The sequence below is a fragment of the Xiphias gladius genome, chromosome 13, assembly GCF_016859285.1.
Source record: "Xiphias gladius isolate SHS-SW01 ecotype Sanya breed wild chromosome 13, ASM1685928v1, whole genome shotgun sequence".
NCBI lineage: Eukaryota > Metazoa > Chordata > Actinopteri > Istiophoriformes > Xiphiidae > Xiphias > Xiphias gladius.
In genome coordinates, this window is record NC_053412.1 from 12,007,000 (window position 1) to 12,026,909 (window position 19,910).

At 40.4% G+C, this 19,910-nt stretch overlaps 2 protein-coding genes across 6 annotated transcripts; one reads left to right on the plus strand and one right to left on the minus strand.

Moving 5' to 3' along the window:
- The first annotated feature begins 1,495 nt into the window (after positions 1-1,495).
- On the plus strand, positions 1,496-3,340 carry cldn10d (claudin 10d). The gene is made up of 5 exons (XM_040142335.1): positions 1,496-1,727; positions 2,452-2,613; positions 2,703-2,784; positions 2,901-3,008; positions 3,154-3,340. The coding sequence occupies exons 1-5, from the start codon at positions 1,496-1,498 to the stop codon at positions 3,338-3,340; spliced, it is 771 nt and encodes a 256-aa protein (XP_039998269.1).
- A 2,777-nt stretch (positions 3,341-6,117) lies between these two features.
- dzip1 (DAZ interacting zinc finger protein 1) lies at positions 6,118-19,884 on the minus strand. Of its 5 annotated transcripts, none has more exons than XM_040142576.1 (19): positions 19,787-19,884; positions 19,018-19,165; positions 18,161-18,760; positions 15,474-15,558; positions 15,105-15,220; positions 14,519-14,677; positions 14,248-14,385; positions 14,097-14,159; positions 13,852-13,980; positions 12,856-12,904; positions 12,710-12,760; positions 11,585-11,644; positions 10,997-11,172; positions 10,616-10,820; positions 10,083-10,257; positions 8,377-8,750; positions 7,171-7,292; positions 6,867-7,026; positions 6,118-6,703 (listed from the first exon to the last, which is right to left on the minus strand). In XM_040142576.1, the coding sequence occupies exons 2-19, from the start codon at positions 19,018-19,020 to the stop codon at positions 6,594-6,596; spliced, it is 2,775 nt and encodes a 924-aa protein (XP_039998510.1). In that variant the 5' UTR covers positions 19,021-19,165; positions 19,787-19,884; the 3' UTR covers positions 6,118-6,593. The 5 variants fall into 5 exon arrangements, with proteins under 5 accessions (XP_039998510.1, XP_039998508.1, XP_039998512.1 ...); XM_040142574.1 differs by having other exon boundaries at positions 6,118-6,706; XM_040142578.1 differs by lacking the exon at positions 11,585-11,644.
- Between the last annotated feature and the right edge of the window lie 26 nt (positions 19,885-19,910).

Here is a 19,910-nt window from a genome sequence, read left to right on the forward strand (position 1 = left end):
CATACTGCCAGGAATATAATTGATAATAATAACTTGTTTTGCCTAAGATGCATTCACATTTAATGATCATATTGACTGTAAACAATATCAAAATATGCTCTAAAAGGGTCATGTGTAACCTAATCTGTAATTGTAGGACACAAACTTCTACTAAAAATCCCTAAACTCCCAGAAACAATACTATGGACATGACTTCAGTGTTCAGTGTGTGACTTCTGTTTTTCAAATGTACAGTATAAAGTCGACCCAAATCAGCATGTATATACAAAAATAAAAAAACACTGGTTTCCATCCTCCCATTGTAATTTTTCTAATTTTTCCAAAAAAAGAAACTCCAAGAATTAAGACACTGACACATTTCTGACATAATTATATTATATGGTGCACCTATTTGTGAATTTCACACTAACATTCTCTTTTGTTCTCTTTGGACCCTCTTTAACAGCTTCAAAAATGTACTTAGCAGCTTGATACTATGACTTTTCCTAATTTTACAATTAATGCCTATAAATATGATTTTGAACTGATGATAGGTTTCAGAAATCTGCTACAGAAAATAACACAGTACTTCTCTTTGGGGTCACAGAGACTCCACTAGACTGTTTGGATTTCTGTTGTTAGAGTTTTATATGTTCGTAAGAGTTCTAACAGTGAGGTTGACCTCTCTGGGGTCTAGCTAACACCAAATTATCATTTCAGTCACTTTTCCAGCAAAAAGGCAGAAATTTCACTTGTTCCAGCTTTATAATGTGACTATGGATGCTTTTTTTAATGTCATATATGATAATAAACTGATCATTTCAGCACATTTGAATATGTGGCCTCAGGTTTGGGGAAATTGCAATGATCATTTTTCACATTTTATAGACCAAACAATTAACCAATAACGGAGAAAATAATTGGCAGATTAATCAATAAGGGAAATAAAAAATAAAATTGTGGCAGGCCTAAATACATCTTTGTGAATGACTTTATTTGTTATTTGGTGTAGTCCCAGTGCTTTAGTGTCATTTCTGTGTTTTGAACCTTCATCAGATAAAATCGAGCTCAGTGTGTGGCAAAAAGGAAGGGTTACCATTTCATTACTTTTCTACATATTGGGTTTTAAACAGGTCAGAAAAGAAGACAAAGTATTTCAAGAAAGAAGAAAATAATGGCTGGTTTTGCAGCGGCGAGGAAGTAAAACAAAACACGAGGGTTAACTACAGTGGTGGAATGATCCAGAAAAGATGTAATGCCTCACCATTTGTGCCTGAGTCCTGGGAACACGAATGATGCTTACTAGGCAAAACTGTCTAATAGATAAGATGAGATACAAACAAACGTCCACACTGCTGGTGTGACACCTCCACACCAGTGATGACATAGAGACAGAATCCAGTCCAGTTTCCCACACTTGGAAAAGCTTGGATGTTGATCTCTATAGTTAAGAGATTCTTATAGTTGTATTAGTTTTTCATCTCTACTAGTTTTTGGTTGACGACTGACGCTCACCATGGCGCACAGGACGGTGCTGATGTACATGGAGATTGGCTGCTTCGTGTCCTGTCTGTGTGGCTGGATCCTGGTGTGCTCGACTCTCCCAACAGAGTACTGGACTTTCTCTGAGGTGGGCAGCATCGTGCTGACCACCTCCAACTACTACTCCAACCTGTGGAAGGACTGCATCTCAGACACCACAGGCGTGTCCGACTGCAAGGATTACCCCTCCATGCTGGGCCTGCCTGGTAGGAGCATCTGAAAAATTCAATCTCAACTGTCAGAATATCAAGATGCATTTCATTTTTAGTTCTCAACAGCTGAACAGATTTAGGGACTATCCAAAAATTATTTAGGGGCTGCACAAAAATGATTAAATATCAACTGTCAAAATATCAAGATGTATTTCCTTTTTAGTTTTCAACAGTTGAACAGAATTAGGGACCGTGCAAAAATTATTGGGGTGGGCAGGGGAGCTGAATCATGTATTTTATTTTATAAAAAAGGAAGATGCTTCCCAGTCTTAACAATATTTTTTTTGGGCCGTCCCCTTGGCTCAGAACAAACAAACAGCACAAAAACATTAAACCCAATAATAATATATTTAAGGAAAACATAACAAAATAGTGACTATTCCAGCCACTTATTATATTTTGATAAATTGCTCAGTAATTGGTTATAATAGCCACAGAATGAATGAGCTGGGACGATAAAAGTTAAACGCTCCCCAGCTCTCCCAAAAATTTAAACTAGAAAAAACACACACACAAAAAAAAACCTTCTCGCCCCCCCCCCCGCTGATAATTTTAATACAGTCCCAAAGATTACATCTTTAGATAACATAGCACAGGTAAATTGCTTTAAATGCTCCAGAGTTGGATATCATACTCAGTTTGTTCCTTTATTTGAAAAAAAAAAACAAAAAACCTTTAAACCTTTTGCTACATTGGAGTTTCACCTGTTTCCTTTCAGTGTTCCTACACGCCTGCAGAGCGCTGGCGGTTTGTGCCGTCATCACTGGCTTCTTTGGAGGCGTCCTCACACTCATTGGGATGAAATGCACTAAAATAGGCGGGTCGGAGATCGCCAATGCGAGGGTGACCTTTGCAGGCGGTATAACCTACCTGGTTTCAGGTACAAGCAAAAAAAAAAGTTTTTCAAGAACATTTAACTTTTGTGAAATATGCACGCAGAATTGTTCAAATAATGGCATCTTCTGTTAGGATTCTGTGGTATGATCACCTACTCATGGTGGGCCAACAGAATAGTAACAGAGTTCTTGGATCCGCATTTCAGGGAACAGAAGTGAGTACCTTTGGAGAGCAGTATGAATATTATGACAAGGTGCCTGTAAGTGATATTTGAAGAGAGGGGTTAAAAAGTGCACAAAGACCAACCACACCTCAATATTTGCTGTTCAGATTTGAAATTGGAGCTGCAGTTTTCATTGGCTGGGGAGGCTCCATCCTTCTCATCTCTGGAGGGACAGTGCTGAGTTACTTCTCTGGAAAAGAGGGTCTACCATCGAGGTAAATATGAAACCTCCTTAACAGCTGTATTATCTTTATCGATTATATTTCTGAATATCATACCTAAATTCTGGACCACAGTAATTGCATGAGAAGCGAAACCGAGAATGATCTTCGCCATGTTAACTCCTATCTAAATAATCAGTTCCCCGAAAAGGCCTCGGAGACCAGTCTCTTATGCCACCGCCCGGACCAGACGGACCTATATGCTTCCGGCCTCGACATCCAGAGTGACGCTGGCGCCACCGCTGTTTTATGAGGGCAGGACTAACCGAGTACCCAGAGCCACATCGAAGGCTGGCCGGACCTTCAGCAGGGACAGCTTCGTCTGAGCCAGAGGGGAACTCTGAGCTCAGAAAGTGGCTTAAAAGGCTTTAAAGGAATAGTTAGACATTTTGGGTAACTGGCTTTCGTAGCAAGATGAGAGGAGATGAGAAGATTGATACCACTCCTAGGTCTGTCCATTCATAATGAAGCTAGACCCTTCAGTCAGTTAGCTTAGCTTAGCATAAATTCTAGTAATGAGGGAAGCAGCTGGTCTTGCTGTCTGGTGGATTTTGTCGTTTCCAGACAGAGCCAGGCCAGCAGTTTCCCCCAGCTTCCACTTTTCATGCTAAGCGAAGCTAACCAGCTGCTGGCTTCCGCTTCATACATAGCACACAGATATTAAGAGTCGCATCAATCTTCTCATTTGCTCTAGACAAGAAAGTGAATCAATGTACTTCCCAAAATGTCAAACTATTCCTTTAATAAGGTTGCTCATGGCTGGAAACATTAATTATATGACAGTAGTAGTGTGTTCAATGGAGAAAAAACCCTGACAGTTAATATTGTATCGCTAAAAATATGCAGGCTACGGTCGTATTATGTATGCAAAGCAATAAGTTTGTGTTGTTTTTAAAAATTTGTATTTATAGTTTTTTTTTTTTTGCTTTTTATCGAGGAGCATCCACTGTCTTCCATTCTTTCATGTCTATCAACATGCTGAGGTTCGGTAAAAAAGGGAACAGTTCACACAATTCACTCTCTCCCAGCTAGACGGTGTCATAGCAGGTGATAACGACTTAGTATTTGTTTACAAATCCGCTCATCAAAATTAAAGCTGAGTGTGTTTCTGCTCCCCTTCCACTGATCAGTGACTTATAGATCACCAAAGATATTAAGTTTACAAAATAACATTATCATCTTTTTGAAAAATTGTTTTCACAAAATACCATATTTACTATTAGTTGATCCAAAAATTTACAAGAGAAATATAAATTACCATATAAAACAAAACATAGAATATTAAAACCATCTTTTCAAAACCCATCAGTGGGTAAAACGGTTGAATGTCCATTTTTCTGTACAGAGCAAGAAATTATCTTTCAACCCCATCTTTCAAAACACAAATCTCTTAACATTTATTGATAACCTTAACTCATTTCAAACCCAGTCGACAGTTGACCACGACACATCCATCCCTTACCTAAATTTACAATGCTTTTAAAAAAAAAATCCTGTTCTTAGAGAACAAATTCAACCCAATGGAGTCTTTAAAAATGGCTTCGAGTGTAATTCCTCATTTAACCCTCCATTTTAGAAATCAGGAACACCTCCTTCTTAAGGAGCAGCTTCTCTAAATCTCTCCCTCTCATGTCTCAGTTCTTATTTTTTATAAATTTAAAACAACAGGCTGGTTGATTCACTGCTTTTGGAAAAATGTTTTTTTTTTGTTCTTTATGTTTTCCACATGGACATGCTGATAAATGAAACCTTTATATCACATAAATTCGCTCCTCTCACTTGTATTTGTTTTACCTGTTTGTGGATGGCTGAATCAAATTTGTGAGGTTGTATTGTTACAGTATGTGCAAGCGCCGCATTTACAATTTCCTCTTTTGAATATTGCGCTTGGCTTTTCCTCATACAGATTGTGTTTTGTTTGTTCGTCATTTTTAATGCTTTCACAAAGTTTTTTTATATTTAGTGATAAACAACCAATTTGGTTTCTTTGAAACAGGTTCTCCCCTTGTTTCCTTTTAATTTTCTTTGTTGCTTCAAAATATCTGACCATATATCCTCTAATCCTGAACTTCTTCTGGGCTGCTAGAAGATGGCGATCAAAATCAGACTATCAAAAAAAACCAAAAAAAACCCCTACTGTTGTTTTATATCCTTAGTATCCATGGTGATCTATCAGTCACATGACTGATCAATGGACAACCTCAGACACCGCCCAGATGAAGGCAAAATAGCAGAAAATGCTGGTGGTGAATAAAGCACGTTGTACTGGGGAGGAACTGTGCAATGCGTTTTAATTTTGAGGGATTTGCATCGAATCACACTGTTCTGCACGTAGCTGTGTGTGTTTTCTCCGACTTATAAATTACAAATTGGATCACAACAACAACAAGATACAGAAGCATTCATTACTTGCATTACGTCACCTGCACATGCACATTCTACAAGGTAGTTGGCAGCCATAGCCGCTCTCGATGTGTATCAGGAGACGAACTTTAAGTACGCTTTGTGATAGGCTAATGACTGGGTGGGAATTATGGCACCACAGCCAAGACCTGCTCAGGTGTACCTGTGGATATAAATACATTTAAAATGGAACCCAAACATATATATGTACATTATAATATACATTAAAACCAGTTATCAGTTTTAATGTTGTGGCTGATCGATGTATACTGAGTTAATCAATTTATTGACATTGATATTACTTTTCTGTCAGACCCTCCTAGCTGTATATAACAATAATTTCAAACATTGTAAACAACTAAATAATAATACTCACTAATTAAAAAATTCTTAATTATTGAAATGGCAAAATTAAAATTTTACTTTAGGACTGGGATCCAGAACAATTCCAGCAAAAAAAAAAAAAAATCATACGACAATAAATATCATGAAGAATACTTCTCTTCATCCAGCCTTTGTAAAAGAAACTGCAATGCTTTTTAAGACTTTTTAGGGTCTGTGAATACCCTGTACTAAACCATAGCTCACAAGCATGTCAAAAATGATAACTTGAGAAATTCATAGCAAAAAAAACGAACCTTGATGACACGTGCCTGAATTGTAATGTTTCACGAAAACAATTTTCACATATTTATTCCACAAAGAAATCTTTTATTGCTTGTATAAATATTTTCTATACAAAAATCACATCCCACTGCTCCATTTAGCACATGAAGGCATTAAAAAGTTTGAGGTACAAAATTTTACACAAAACCACATACAGTTGGAGTGTGGGTTCTATTTAAGTGAATATACAAAACAGAATTTATTAAAAGATGAACACTGAAAAGGTGTAAGTCAAGCAAAGAATTGGCACAAGGCATAAGGAGAGACTGAAAAAGTCCATCAAATTGTAATCTCATTTATCCCTAACATATTTATTAGATTATCTTCTTTTCTATACAAAAATTTGACTCCTGAACAGACCATCTCCTTTTGTAAAGTATTGCTCATGTCTGTATTATAGCTTCTATGACATAAAAGTATAAAATATGGCTATTTGGCATGGACTATAGATGTCAGAGGAGTTAACTGAGGTTTTTGTGTCTGTGCTCAGCATAGCGCTACATCACCTGATCAGCTGTAGTGTTTACTGTGTTTATTGCTAATATCCTCCGAGTCACTGATGTCACTGAGGGAGCACAGGCTGCTCTTCAGGGTGCTTCCTGTTCCAGCTTCGGTCAGACCTGCTGGGAACAAGACCGATGTATTTACCTCACTGCTTTACAGACGGGACATGTCTACAGTACAGTCATGATCATCATCAGCTCACCTTTATGCTCCGACGTATCCTCTTATAAGGATCATAACGGGCAGTAAGTTATTTATTTGAGCAGATGTAGTACTGACCTGATTTGGGACCCTTTCCTGTGGAGGTTCCCCAAACACTGGTACTGGGCGAATCGAGACTCTTCCTCAGTGGTCCAGAACCCTGAGCTGGTTTAGACATTTCCTGTCTGTCCTCTAAGGAGGACACCACCCACTCACTGCTCTCCTCTAGATCTGTGTACTGTCACCACACACAGAAACGATATTCACAGATTTTACCATTCAGTTAAACTTGCTTGAGGCTAACACTGCTCATTTTACAGCAACAGCAATGAACTTGAAACTTTGCAAGCCAAAGCTACACACTGAGGTCCATTCATCTCACCGTGAGTTCCTGCACCTCATCTTTCCTCTCTGGTAAGACGCTGACGCCCCCTGCTGGTTTCTTTACTGCTCTCTCTGCAAACTGTTTCTCCATTATTCTGGCCAGGACATTGATTTTGTTTTCTAAAAGAAACAGGCAACTGATAAAATACATTACTGTGATTTAACTAATGATGATTCCGTTTCTACATTAAATAACAAAAACTTTGTTCCGATGATTTTTCAGATTTCAGATTCTAAATGTTATAGACCAAAGACCATGTTTACATAGTATGGAGTACAAATAAAATATAAAACGCAAAACAACGGCACCTGGAGGGAATGAAAAAACATAAATTACTTAAACAGAGGTTCAACATTCCTCAACAATGTACTGACTTTCCTTCTTTGATCCTAATTGGCAAGAACCTTTCCCCATTACTCAATATACTTAGATTCTTACATTCAAACGAAATGTGACACTGGTCTCCCAGACAGCTGCATATATAAAAGTTGCAGACCCTATGACTCCTATCCAGGCCTTTCTACCCTCCAGTCTCCTTGTGGATTCTGCTATTGCTAACCCTGATGTTAAAAATAGCCCATCTGTAATGTCTGCTTCTATAAAACAGGGACTTTAGTAATTATTTAGCATAAAAATCACACGATGGCATACATTTGAGAGCTCACTTTATCACTTCTGTATGAACTGAACTTTCAACCTGTTAAACAGTTGGTTTTATCCAAAAGATGCTGTGACATTTTGTATGTGAGCCACCCTAAAATAAAATAAAACAAAGTAACCCAAAATAACACCAACAAAAAAAACCTGGACTCAATCGAGAGTGAAGAACAACAAATGTTATATTTTAAATAATTCTGTGGCTCAATCTGATTTCTGATACGTCCAGGCATCATCTCAAAAGGACCTATCATGATTAAAAATAAGAGTTTTAAGACCTTAACATTGTTGAAAATGAAATGTAAGACTTTTTACAGATTCACTAGACCTTGAATACATACTACACAACTCGTGTGACTTACCTAAACTATTAAAAGATCTAATCTGATATCCACAGGTAAATCAATTTTTCAATATTTACTAAACAGGATCAACGTAGCTTTTCACTATTATCAAATGTACCCATTTTCATAACTGAATAAATAGAATTATTATTATTTTAATGTGTGGTATAAGTTGGCAGTTGGCAGAAAATGGACAACTTACCTTTACCAAAGTTCTTCTTATCCACATTTCCGTTCTGGTCTTTGTACCCCTGGAGCTGTCTGGGGTCAATCTCTTGCAGCTCACTGACCTCAGACCACTCGTCCTCGTCATCATCACTTTCCATCTTTGTGACTGCTGTCTTGGTCACGACACCCACTGACCCCCAGGACTGCTGGGGGTTGGAGGCGAATGGTAGCCTGGCAGCAGCCTGCCTGGCCTGGACCGGACTGGCTTTGCTTGCTCTGAATTGGACTGGGGACGCCTGGTTTAGTCTGGGCTGTGGTGATTTGCCCCTCTGGTGGTTGTGGGGCTGTTCCTCCTCCATTTCTGTGTCCTCTTCTTCAGATTCCTCATCTGAACTGAAAGGAGGAGTCCTCCAGAATCACAGAAACATGATGTTTTTTTTAACTTCATCATTCAACATTACACATTTTTGTTTTTTCTAAAGCTATGTAAAACATACCCTTTACAGCTGGCATCAATTTATGATTTGCATCTGGATTTGTGTGATATGATGTGTGAAATTACATTCAGTATATCTGGTTAGTCTAAAGTCTTCCCTTCCTAAATAAAATGGAGCCATTCACCCCTCTCTCCCTTAAATTGATATGAGATGAGAACTGGTGACATCATGTAGTTAGAAGCATTAAAAGACAATTGTTCTGTATACTATGGCCCAAGAGAAGATGTTTTATGCAGCTGTGTTCATACTACTTAAGGATTTGTTAAACCTAATTCAGAGCCAGCACCGACCACATGTTCTCTATACACCTGTATTATGACTATGCAATATTAAGTCAATGTAATTTCCTAGGTTCCAGTGTACAGTCAACACTTGTTGTAACTAGTTCACTCTAAACGCAACACGTTGCTGCACCGCTCTACTTAAATAATAGCTACATCAACAAAGGTCTCTGAAAAACTTCCATATTGGGGAAAATACTTTTTCTGAAGTCAACATCTTAAGAGTGACAAGTTTCTGTTACAAATAACCAAGTGGTGCCAGTGCCAGTTCCTGAATGCACCATAAAACCACACTGTGCCCTGGTCTAACCCAAGAAACAGTAACCAGCTGTGAACTTCATCATAACTATAAAGAGATGTAGTCCGTCGCGGGCAATGTACTCCTGGTGTAAATATTGAAGAGAAATTGGCTCGTTTATCATCAGTCACTCTCATCTTTCTAACCCTTCCACCATGACAGCAGTTCATAAGGAATGACTTAAACCTACTCAGAGAGTTGTAAATTTTAGGCTAAATCTTAATCTTACATAGTAACTCATTTGTATGGTGTAACCTGTCTCCATTAGTTTCAAACTAGTGCTACATTTGAACTTACACATAGATGGTGAAACAGCTTGTTGGCCAGTAATGTTACTCTTTATAGTAGCTCAGTCAGATGCAGCTGCTTCCTATCACTTTGGCTGAAATACTTCAATATACTCTGAAGGTAGTTTTGGGTAATCAGAACTATGCTGCATTTTTATCTGTAGCCCAGGTACTACAAATAAAAATTACTTTTTGACTATATCTTGAACAATAAATGCATTGTCCCTGTTAAAAAAACAATAAATACATTAATAAATATGCACTATATATTTGCTCCATCCTACTAAAATTCATATAGGACACATGTTAAAACCAAGGGGATATTTATGTAGACTTATGAGAAACAATTCCATTCTACAAAATGTTTTTGTCTTTACTTGGTTGTGAAGGTCCTTAGAGAAGCCTTGGTGTTGGGTGTAGATGTCTTGGGTTGGGTGGTGCCCTTGGTCCGTGGCGCTGGCTGGGGGGTCTTGGGCTGTTTGACTGCAGGTCCGGACATCACCTGGGTGGCTCTGGAGGGAAGGCTACTGGATCGGGGCCGGCTCTGCAACCCTACACATAGACAAGAACATATAACACACGCACATTTAGCGGATCAGTTACTGACAGTGTGTCAGAACTTAAATCAGCTTATGCGATGGCAAACAAGCTTTCACAGATTAGATTGACAGTGTTGGATCTACACTGTCAGAGTCAATTACAACAAATTAGACTTTATCAAAGTGAGACTAAGATTTCTTGATCGTAGTAAGCCATTAATGCAGTGGTGGGCAACATTGAGCTAGCTGAAATTCCCTAAATTCACAGTCTATTGTTGTGTGATTACTAATGGTCTGTGAGCAGAATCAGAATTTAAACACATGATGTCATGTGCCAAGAGGCTTTTAGATGACTCAGTAGTGGAAAGCACCTTGAACTGACTGTCTGGATCTGGCCTGTGACTCTGAAGCAGGGTCGCTGCCTCTCCTCTGACTGCCCAGTTTCTGCTCCACAGTGCCGGCTATCTCCTCCCGGTGGCGCCAATAGTCAGGCATCCCCTTTGCAATGCTCTCCCGCTTCGAATGGACCTTGGCCAGGATGGAAGTGAGCTTCTTGTTTTTCAGACCACTCTGATCCTGAGAAGAAAGGAATAAAACATTTAGTTTCTAGGTTTGTACAAAGACAGAGAAAAAGCATTACAAAATTTGTTGTATTATTATATTTGAGTAAAGAGAGTACTTCTTATAGATTGTTTGTTGTACAAATCATCTTAAGCTTCCTGAACTCTACTTAAAAGTGTATAAGAACGTACAGGCTTGACCCCCAGGTTCTCCAGCTTCTTACTGACAGCCTGCTCGAGCTCCGGTCGCATCTCTTTCTTGATGTTGGGGTTCCTTTTCAGAGCACTGGCGGTCACCCTATGTTTCTTTTCTGGTACAAGCTCAGGCTTCTTCTCCACTGGCCTCCTCTCAGAGATGCTACTCGAGTCTGTGAAAGAAACGTCCCTCTATCAGTCAGGCCCCAATCACAGGCGCTGGAGTCGTATATGCACAAAATAAAATGAGCATGCATTTGACAATATTCACAGCAGTTTTCCATGCCACAGGTTCAGTCAGGCAGATGGATGTGGCTGCCGTGGGCAGGCATAAGAGGACAATGTCTACACGTCTGTTTGCCACAAACAAGGCAACAAGCTGACAGAAAGACTCAATGATCATATAACTGACGTGGCAGGCATGACAGAAAGCTTCCTTATGAAAAGGTCATCTTAATGCCTTTCATGTCGGTGTGGAATAAGATGATCTCAGTCTTGAAACACCTAAAGAATGGGCTGCCCAGAACGTACTGATGCATCCATGCAGGCAGCATGCAGTCGATCGGCTCTGTTGGTCTGTTTTACCTTTCTCCTCTTCTGACAGCTCCTGTATAGGATCCAGCTTAAGAGCAAAGACTGGCTCCTCTAATTGGACAGCACATGAGGTCAAGGGTCATTGGAAGCCAGGGAGTCAGATAAAACAGGCATTAACAGAGGGGGGGAAAAAGTGTGGTGACAGTATTGCTTTATTAAGAGTCTGCTGCCTGAAACTGCATTATGTCATCTCCGGTCAAAAGTTTTAGGACACTCGCATTTTTCTAGTTTTTATTGAAATTTCAGCAGTTCAAGTCCAACCTTAAATGGTACAAAAGTAAGTGGTAAACTGACCGAGGTAAAATAAAAGGCTTAGGTCACCAAAAATTGAAAAACGTGTAAATTTCATAGAAACAGGCTTTTTTCAGGGATTAAGAAATTGGTTCACTTACATGTTCTCTGCAGCGATGAAAGGAAATGAGGCCTTGAAATGTAATGCAAACAGTTTCTACAGGTGCCCCAACAAACCCTCCTTCTGTACAAAGGCAGTGCTGGAACAGACTGTGTTACTACAACCTCTGATACTTTATTAGGACAATACTGTGCTGCAGGAAGTAGTACTGTATATTGCTATCAGAATGGCCAGAAAAAGGCAAGTAACAAAGGAAGATAGACTGGTTGGTCAGGGGTTCATCCTACAGCAAGATAATGACCCAAAACATTAGAAGAGAAGAACTAGACAGTGGCTTCAAATGATGGAAGACCCCATGGAGCTGGTTTGGGGAATAACTGGACAGAAGGTGAAACCAAAGCGACCTGCAACACATTTGTGGGAACTTCTGCAACAGTGGTGGACGAACTTTCTGAACAATGTTTCACTTCCACTGCAGAAAGAATGCCACCAATGTGTTCCGGCTGGTGAATTAGTCAAACATTTAGATTAAATTTAGGATTTAAGATTCCATGAATCCTTGTTTTTTCTGTGCTTTAATTTCAGAAACCCTGAGACATTGAATTATGTAAATTTAAATAACAGCTGGAAAAATCGAGGTTTTGGAAAACTTTTGACTGGTAGTGTAAATCCTTCATGCAAGAAAGCACATGCTCAGCCTCTCTGGGAGTGACAATGCTGTAATATTCTAATTTTCTCATGACAGCTGCTTTCTACTAACTTACCAAGTACAACTCTCTTTGGTTTAGGGTCTGGTTCTGGTGCACTGACTATCACTGAAAAACAGAGAGTAAGATGAATGCATTAGGCTCCTACATGCAGTTTCCTTCAGTGATAAACCTTCCTGATGAAAAGCAAAAGGACTCCATACCTGGCACTTCCACTACTTTGGTGGGTGGATTTGAGGAAATATTTCTTATCTGTAAGTTGAAAAATTATCAGTTAACATACCTCATGATCTTGCATGAAAAAGAGAGAAAAAACAAAAATAAACTCCTCTTTTGGTAGCTCAAAATTATAACCCTTCAGATTTTCATGAAATTAGACCCCATTTCTGATATTATTTATGGTTGGAAATTTTTCAGTAATTACATTCTACAATTACCTCTCTAAACAGTAGTTTTTATTGGTAGTGGCGCGGTCTGCCATTCCGGTGCTGGAATCAAATTTTCTATCTATGCATGAGTGGTTCGCAGGAAACAATGCATGTTTGTGAACTAGTGTTAATGTTTGTAATTTGATCTCATGGATATCAGCCTCACTGTTTATTGTTTACTTTTATCAGAGCTTACTGGTAATGCTCACTCAACATTTGCTGTTGCTGCTCCTTCAGATTAAAAGCACTGTGGTGATTCATGTTCCTCTCTGAGTGTCCTTAGTGTCCAGTTAATTTGAACTACCTCATAACTCCTACTCACTGGACATCCCCAAACTGTGACAGTGTAAAGACAATTTCAGCCTGTGTGGACATTTCTGTCAAGGTGGGTATGGACACTCGAGATACAGCTTATTTGGGTATGCATGGACAATTTTTCACTACTCTTGCAAAGTTTTTTTAAATCTTTTTTCTGTTTGATTGTATGTTAGTGGCTGTATTAGGGTGGGGACTTTCGACCCCCCAATGAATACTTAAACTGCATGTCAAACAGTATCAGTTTTTAGCCACTTTATACAAATGAGAGGACATTTCAGGGAAAGCATTGCCCAATGGCTCCAGTAAAACATACAGTATCATCATATCTCAGTACAACTCAATCTGAGCCCATGTAGCAAATACAGGATATCCTGAACAAGCGCTGCCTCATTTCCTGTCCCAGTACAATCGCACTGGGCGGATATGACTGTGTGAGTGTGAAAGAGTGTTAACCTGCTCCCTCTGAGCCTTGATGGTTTGCTCTTTCTCCTGCAGCCTCCTCCCCATCTCCTGCTGCAGCCTCTGGCTTTGCTCCTGGTGCTCGGAAACGGACGACTGCATTCTGGTCAGCTCGTTCAGCAGCTGGAGAACAACACGAAGAGGATGTATTTTTTCAACTGGGTAATTTCTATTGAAAGCTTGTTAAATATTTCACATATAGATGCTTTAATGATATGATAATTTTGACTTAACCATACCTGATTCTTTTCAGACTCATGCTGAGTCTTAATTTCTTGTAGCCTGGATTCCCACTTTTTATCCTAGGAAAGAATATTTTGAGCACTCTAGGTCAGCAAATCACTTCATTCACTTCCAGGTTGTAAAACATTAGCTCCCTTCTACACCGACCTGTTTTTTCAGCTGGTGTTCCAGCTTCTGGATGGCTTGTATCTGCATCTCTTTGTAGATGTCCAGGTCTCTCTCAGGCTGTGAGTGAACAGGGCTGGCTGATTTTTCATGCTTGGCTGTCTGATTCTGATTTGCTTCCTATGAGTGAAAATACATGTGAAACCGTACAAAAAGGTATGAATAAAAGATATCCTGAAGATCAAATGAATGAATGTAATGTAAATAAAAAGAAGAAGCCACTGAAAGGATTATCCGAGTATCCTTTTCCTACATTGAGAGCCTGAATATTCCGGGTGTACAGAAATTCCATCTCTCTGCGCATGCCATCCCTGCTGTCTTCTATCTTTCTGTCCATGCGAGCCATCTCCTCAGCCTTAAAACGGTCCAGTTCTCTCAGCAGGTCTTTGTGCATGGACTGCTGCTCTTTTTCCTGGAATTACACACAACTGAGCATCATTGGTGTATATGACACTACAAATGATGGCATAAAAGTAGAAAATTAAATATCTTTACAGATACGGAATATTTCCTCAAGTTGTTGTTATTTTGTAGGATTACTCAAATTCAGTTTTCAAAATGTAAACCCTCTGATCAACTTAACTTATTAAAGAATTTAACTACTTCAGGATTGTATTCAATGGCAGGTGTAATTTTTCCCAATTAGTGAGTGATGGCTAACACCGTGTCTACACAGAAGTCATGATGTGAGTAGCACATTAGCAGAGTAGCTGCTGCTCTGAGTGCCTTAGCAAAAAAAAACAAACAAACAACAACAAAAAACTGGCTTGTAAACGCAAACCAAGTCCATGCAGCATGAAGCAATACTCGCTCCTGTGACAATGTGCTGCTTTTCCTACCTGAGCTGTTTTGGCTTGCAAAGTCTGCTGCTGTTGAACAATCTGCTCCTTCAGGTTGCCGATCTCCAATTTAAGACTTTCAATCTGAGATTTCTTTTCACTGTCTGACCGCAAATCTGAAAGGAAGTATAACAAGGGAAAAACCTGATATTGCATGCAATAATACAATGAGAGGAAATGTTTCACATTTCATCTACATATACATCACAAGGCTCTGTTCTTAAATTGTTTAATGTGTCCTCCTCTCTGCCATTTGGTCTGGTGCTAGTAATTCATCTGACTCCTGCCTTTTCTATGTTTTATCATACCTTCTCTCTCGCTGTCCCTCTCCTAAACTGCTCAGCAAACCTTTATGACAGTTTGACTTACGGTTCTCATACTCATCGGGGTGCCGGCGCTGCATGTGATTCTGGAGAAAGGAGGAATTGAGGAAGGATTTATCACAATGTGGACACTAAAAGAAAGAAAGAAAAAAAACAGATATTAATACATCACCGTGTGCATTTTTTGACAAAGGAAACAAATCTCCCATTACTGAGGAAAAAGGAGAATGAAAGGACAGTTTAGTGATCAGGGAGACTTTGGTCTGAATTTGAGCATCGTACACTATTTTCATAACATTAATATATTTCTTTGCGTTTCACTCTTATTGTACAACTGGTTCATGAATCAAAAACCATAAAGCAATTAGGCATATATACTTATGGTAGCCCTGAGAGCTCAACTCATTGTTGCGTAAGAAAACACATGCAAATAAACCAAACAAAAGTAAATATAAATATCTTTACCAATAGGACGACTCATTCTAAATGCCCAGTGTTTAGAAAAAAACACAGCGAAGAAATAAAAAATGGGCAAATTGAGAAACACATTCACCAGTTTGAAAACACATATGGAGCCTAAAGATGGTCACTTCAAATACAGAAAACAAAACCAAGTACAGAAGCAGTTGTGTCTTGTGTATTTGCAGTGTGTTTCTATATTTGTGTTTTGTTAAGCTGCACATGTGATGACAAATAGGTAAATATTTTCTTCATTTGATTGTGTTCTCTCTTTTTGCATGTGTTTTGTTCAGCTGAAGTATATTGACCTCTCGGGGCCACCATACTATTTACTACATAGCAGGGCTGCAACTAAAACTTATTTTTGTTTTTGATCAAAGGTTGGATTAATCTGTTGGTCTAAAAAATATCAGAAAATTGTGAAAATCATATTTCCCAAGGTGATGATTTTTACTTCACTATAATATCAAACAAGGAAAAGCAGCAAATCTTCACATTTTCCAGGAGAAGTTGGAACCATCAAAGATTTGATATTTTTGCCAGGAAAAGAACTTTATGAAAATAGTTTTCTGATTATCGACTAATCAATCAATCAGCTATTTGTTTCAGCTCTACTATATAGTGCACCACATTTCCCTTGAGCTCGTTTATTTTTGTGTGAATTCTCAGTGCAAATTTATGCTCTATGTAGTGCTCTGAAACAAAAGAGCAAAATGTAACCAAAAAAAGTAGCGTCCATAGTATGTGCACCATTTTCTGCTGACAATCGTCCAATGCATCACATTTAATAGATTTGAAATTAACTGTTGAGCAGTAGCTCACTTGTCAGTGATAAAACAAAAATGATGATTATTTATAAGAGTGAAAATCTCGTAGAGTAAACTACTGAATGTCTATTACATAGTGAGAAGTGAATGAGGGAATGAGGTTTCAAACACAGCACAGGTTAACATAAAGAATCTGATTACAGGAACATCCACTGAGTTCAGGCATGTGTTTCCAGACAGACAGATAGCGTGAGTGACGTGGGGTTTGCTCCCTGAGGCAGACATCACCACAATCCAGCTCGCTAGCACTTAATGACTAGAAGAGATGCTGCCTCTGCTCCACACACACACACACACACACACACACACACACACACACACACACACACACACACACACACACACACACACACACACACACACACACACACACGTATCACACGCTACATTTAAGTCTGCCACTAATTGTGCCTGTGACTTCATTCAATGTTAAACCTTCTGCTACTGATATCTCATCGCACCATATGGTAGCAAAGATTCAAAGGCAGCCACATTACACTGAGAGGTGTGGCCTTACTGATTAGGTCTTTAACTGGGTTGGAATAACTGTGGAAATTGGGAGTGAAATTAAATTAGTCTTTACAGAGCTCTGTGTGCTGCTTAGTAGAAATGCGGACATTTCCCATGACAAGCAACAAATGCCAAGAGTCTGTGAAGGACACACACACGGGCTCTCTATCAATTATTGAGCCACCTCTGTTAGCTGAGCTAGTAGTGCACACCTAGCAACCACAAGCTGTCATGACACACTATATCTGTTGCCCTGGCAACTGCTTGGCCAGGTCAGCAGCAGCCGTACACTTGAAGAACAGAGGGAGATTTTTTTATTTGTGCTATAAATAACCTAATGGCAACTGAGCTACGCTACCTAGCAGAGACAATATTTACCAGCAGGTTTTCAACAGACAAACTAATGGTACCTAATATATACAAATGTCCTCCACAGCACACTCAAAGGACAAAATGCTGTACGCGGGCATGTTTATATGAAGGTGGGAGTCAGCCAGTCGTGTTGATTACTGCTCTTGTCACCCTTTTGTAAGTGGATTAAGAAAACTAATTGCCACCAGATGACACCATCTGCTCTCCAGCTCTTAATCCTATTCTTCCAGTCTGAAAAGAAAGCTTATTATAACCATACCAAGACAACTCAGCCATGCCCATCTTCATGGTACATAACAATTATTTTCAGAACTACATTTTGTCAGGCTCTGATAAAAGCCTTCATGTATTTTCTTTTTTCTTTAACAAAACCCTGGTCTGAAATGCACAAAGCTGGAGCTGTGAATAGATCTTGGAAACAATGACAGAGCAGGGGCCCTGAGGACAAGGTGTGTGGGGGGTGGGGGGGTTGATGGAGCTAGCTGTCTGCTTGCCAGACCTATGTGAAATGCAATTGGTGACCACCCCCCCCCCCCAGAGTGAACGTTTAGCTTGACAGCAGTACCTTGTGGCTGCTGATGATTCGAGGCGCCAGCAGGGACTGCTGGGTGCGAATAACCTTCTTCCTCTGCTTGAGCTCGGCGGTCAGCGCCTTCACTTTCTCCTCCTGCTTGCTCTGATGAGCCAGCAGCTGCTCGCGCTCCCTGCCGGCGGCCCCCAGCCTCTCCTCCGCCGCACGCAGGTTGAGCGTGAGAAATTCCTGGCAGTGGAGTAGCCACTCCACTGTGAGCTGGGCCAGCCGTAAGAGCTTGACCAGAGCCGGGTCCACGGGGCTCTGGCACCGCTGGCATCGTTCCCCGTCCAAGCCGCAGAAGGTCACCGTGCTGATGTGCTCCTGAAGGGTGTCAACATCCAGCTGGCTCACCACCAGGTCTATGTCCACGGCATTAATCCGCCGCCAATCCACGCTCTCCCTACGCGGTCGGAACTTGAAGGGGAGAACGGTGGAGGCTCCGCTGGACGGAGTCATGCCCGGTGCAGGCACAGAACGGCCGTTTGCAGACTGCTGGCTGAGCGGGGAATTCAGCAGGGATGGGATCCCTGCTGATGAGTGGGTCCCTTGGGTGTCACTTATGTAGGGGTAGTAGACTCCGTCGTGAAATGGCTGTAACAAAGACCAAAGAGAGATTATAAATCCGTATCTGAAACAGATATATAATGCAAGGCTGAACAATTCACATTGGCATCAAATGCCCCATATACAGCAGACAATCACAGGGAGAGAGAGTGAAAGAAAAAAGACATTCAGCATCATCTGGTGTGGCGAGGTAAAACAGCTGAGCACAGATTCCACCACTGCCGATTCAACGTCCATCTACCTATAACGCTGCTTCTGTCCGGATGCAGCCGTGCTCTCCTTACCATCTTCGACTGGTTTTGCCTTTACGGGGAGAAAGAAATCGAAGACCCGTCGCTGCTCCCCGGGTTCCGCCCCCTCGCAGGCAACTCAACGCGACAACGCCGGGGCTGGGCGTCCGCCACGTTACCATGGAGACACAGCCGAGCGTCCCTGGGGAGAGAAGTGTTATCAAAACACTTAGAGCAATCAGCCCATGTTTCCCTACAGCGTGTCGAAGACGAGCTGCGTCTCGGGGGGAATGGCAGCAATGCATTTTAAGGCTTTTCATGGACAAATATCTCCCCTCACTCGACTTCGTGCAAAGGTGGAAATTCGGCAACATAACTCACCTGCAAACTGAGGTGTCGCCGAAAATGGTTCCCTGCTAACAACACAAACCGCTTGTCTGCCGGCATCACGCTTCCGACACAGTCATTTCATGTTGGGGCAGGCTTTTTACCCCCTTGCTTGACCTCAACCCAAACAATGGCACACATGCCTGAACTTGCCTGCGAAACGGTTAAGATGTCTGTCTAAGGACTTAACGCTACTTTGAAGTGCAATACATTTAATTAAATACGTAGCATGAGAATCTCAAAGTAGGCTAACTAGCTTTTAATGGCTCACGTCTTTCACACCGGCTCCTGCCTGGCTACGTTAGCTAACGGACATTTTTTAGTCAACGTGTTGGGCAAAACTTTAAACAACGTCAGAACAGTATTATACATGACCGACAAGTGTGACTATTAAATGTTACGTTTTACATTGCAATATTCCATTAAAACAACTTACCATAGGGTTTTAGTTATTAATTTATAGTTTCCTGACGACGGGACCCCAGGCGATTTGAGGGTAACGTAGCCGCTGGTCTCCACATTCCTAAATCCCTGCTCAAAAAAAAAAAAAAAAAAAGACC

Bases quoted from the DNA above. Each gene is read 5' to 3' on its own strand.
- cldn10d (XM_040142335.1), top strand. From the start codon at position 1,496: ATGGCGCACAGGACGGTGCTGATGTACATGGAGATTGGCTGCTTCGTG. The intron at 1,728-2,451 runs GTAGGAGCATCT...GTTTCCTTTCAG, and splicing joins CTCCATGCTGGGCCTGCCTG to TGTTCCTACACGCCTGCAGA. The intron at 3,009-3,153 runs GTAAATATGAAA...CTAAATAATCAG, and splicing joins AAAGAGGGTCTACCATCGAG to TTCCCCGAAAAGGCCTCGGA.
- dzip1 (XM_040142574.1), bottom strand. The intron at 10,258-10,615 runs GTGCTTTCCACT...GTCTATGTGTAG, and splicing joins ATCCAGACAGTCAGTTCAAG to GGTTGCAGAGCCGGCCCCGA. The intron at 7,293-8,376 runs GTAAGTTGTCCA...TGTTTCTTTTAG, and splicing joins TAAGAAGAACTTTGGTAAAG to AAAACAAAATCAATGTCCTG.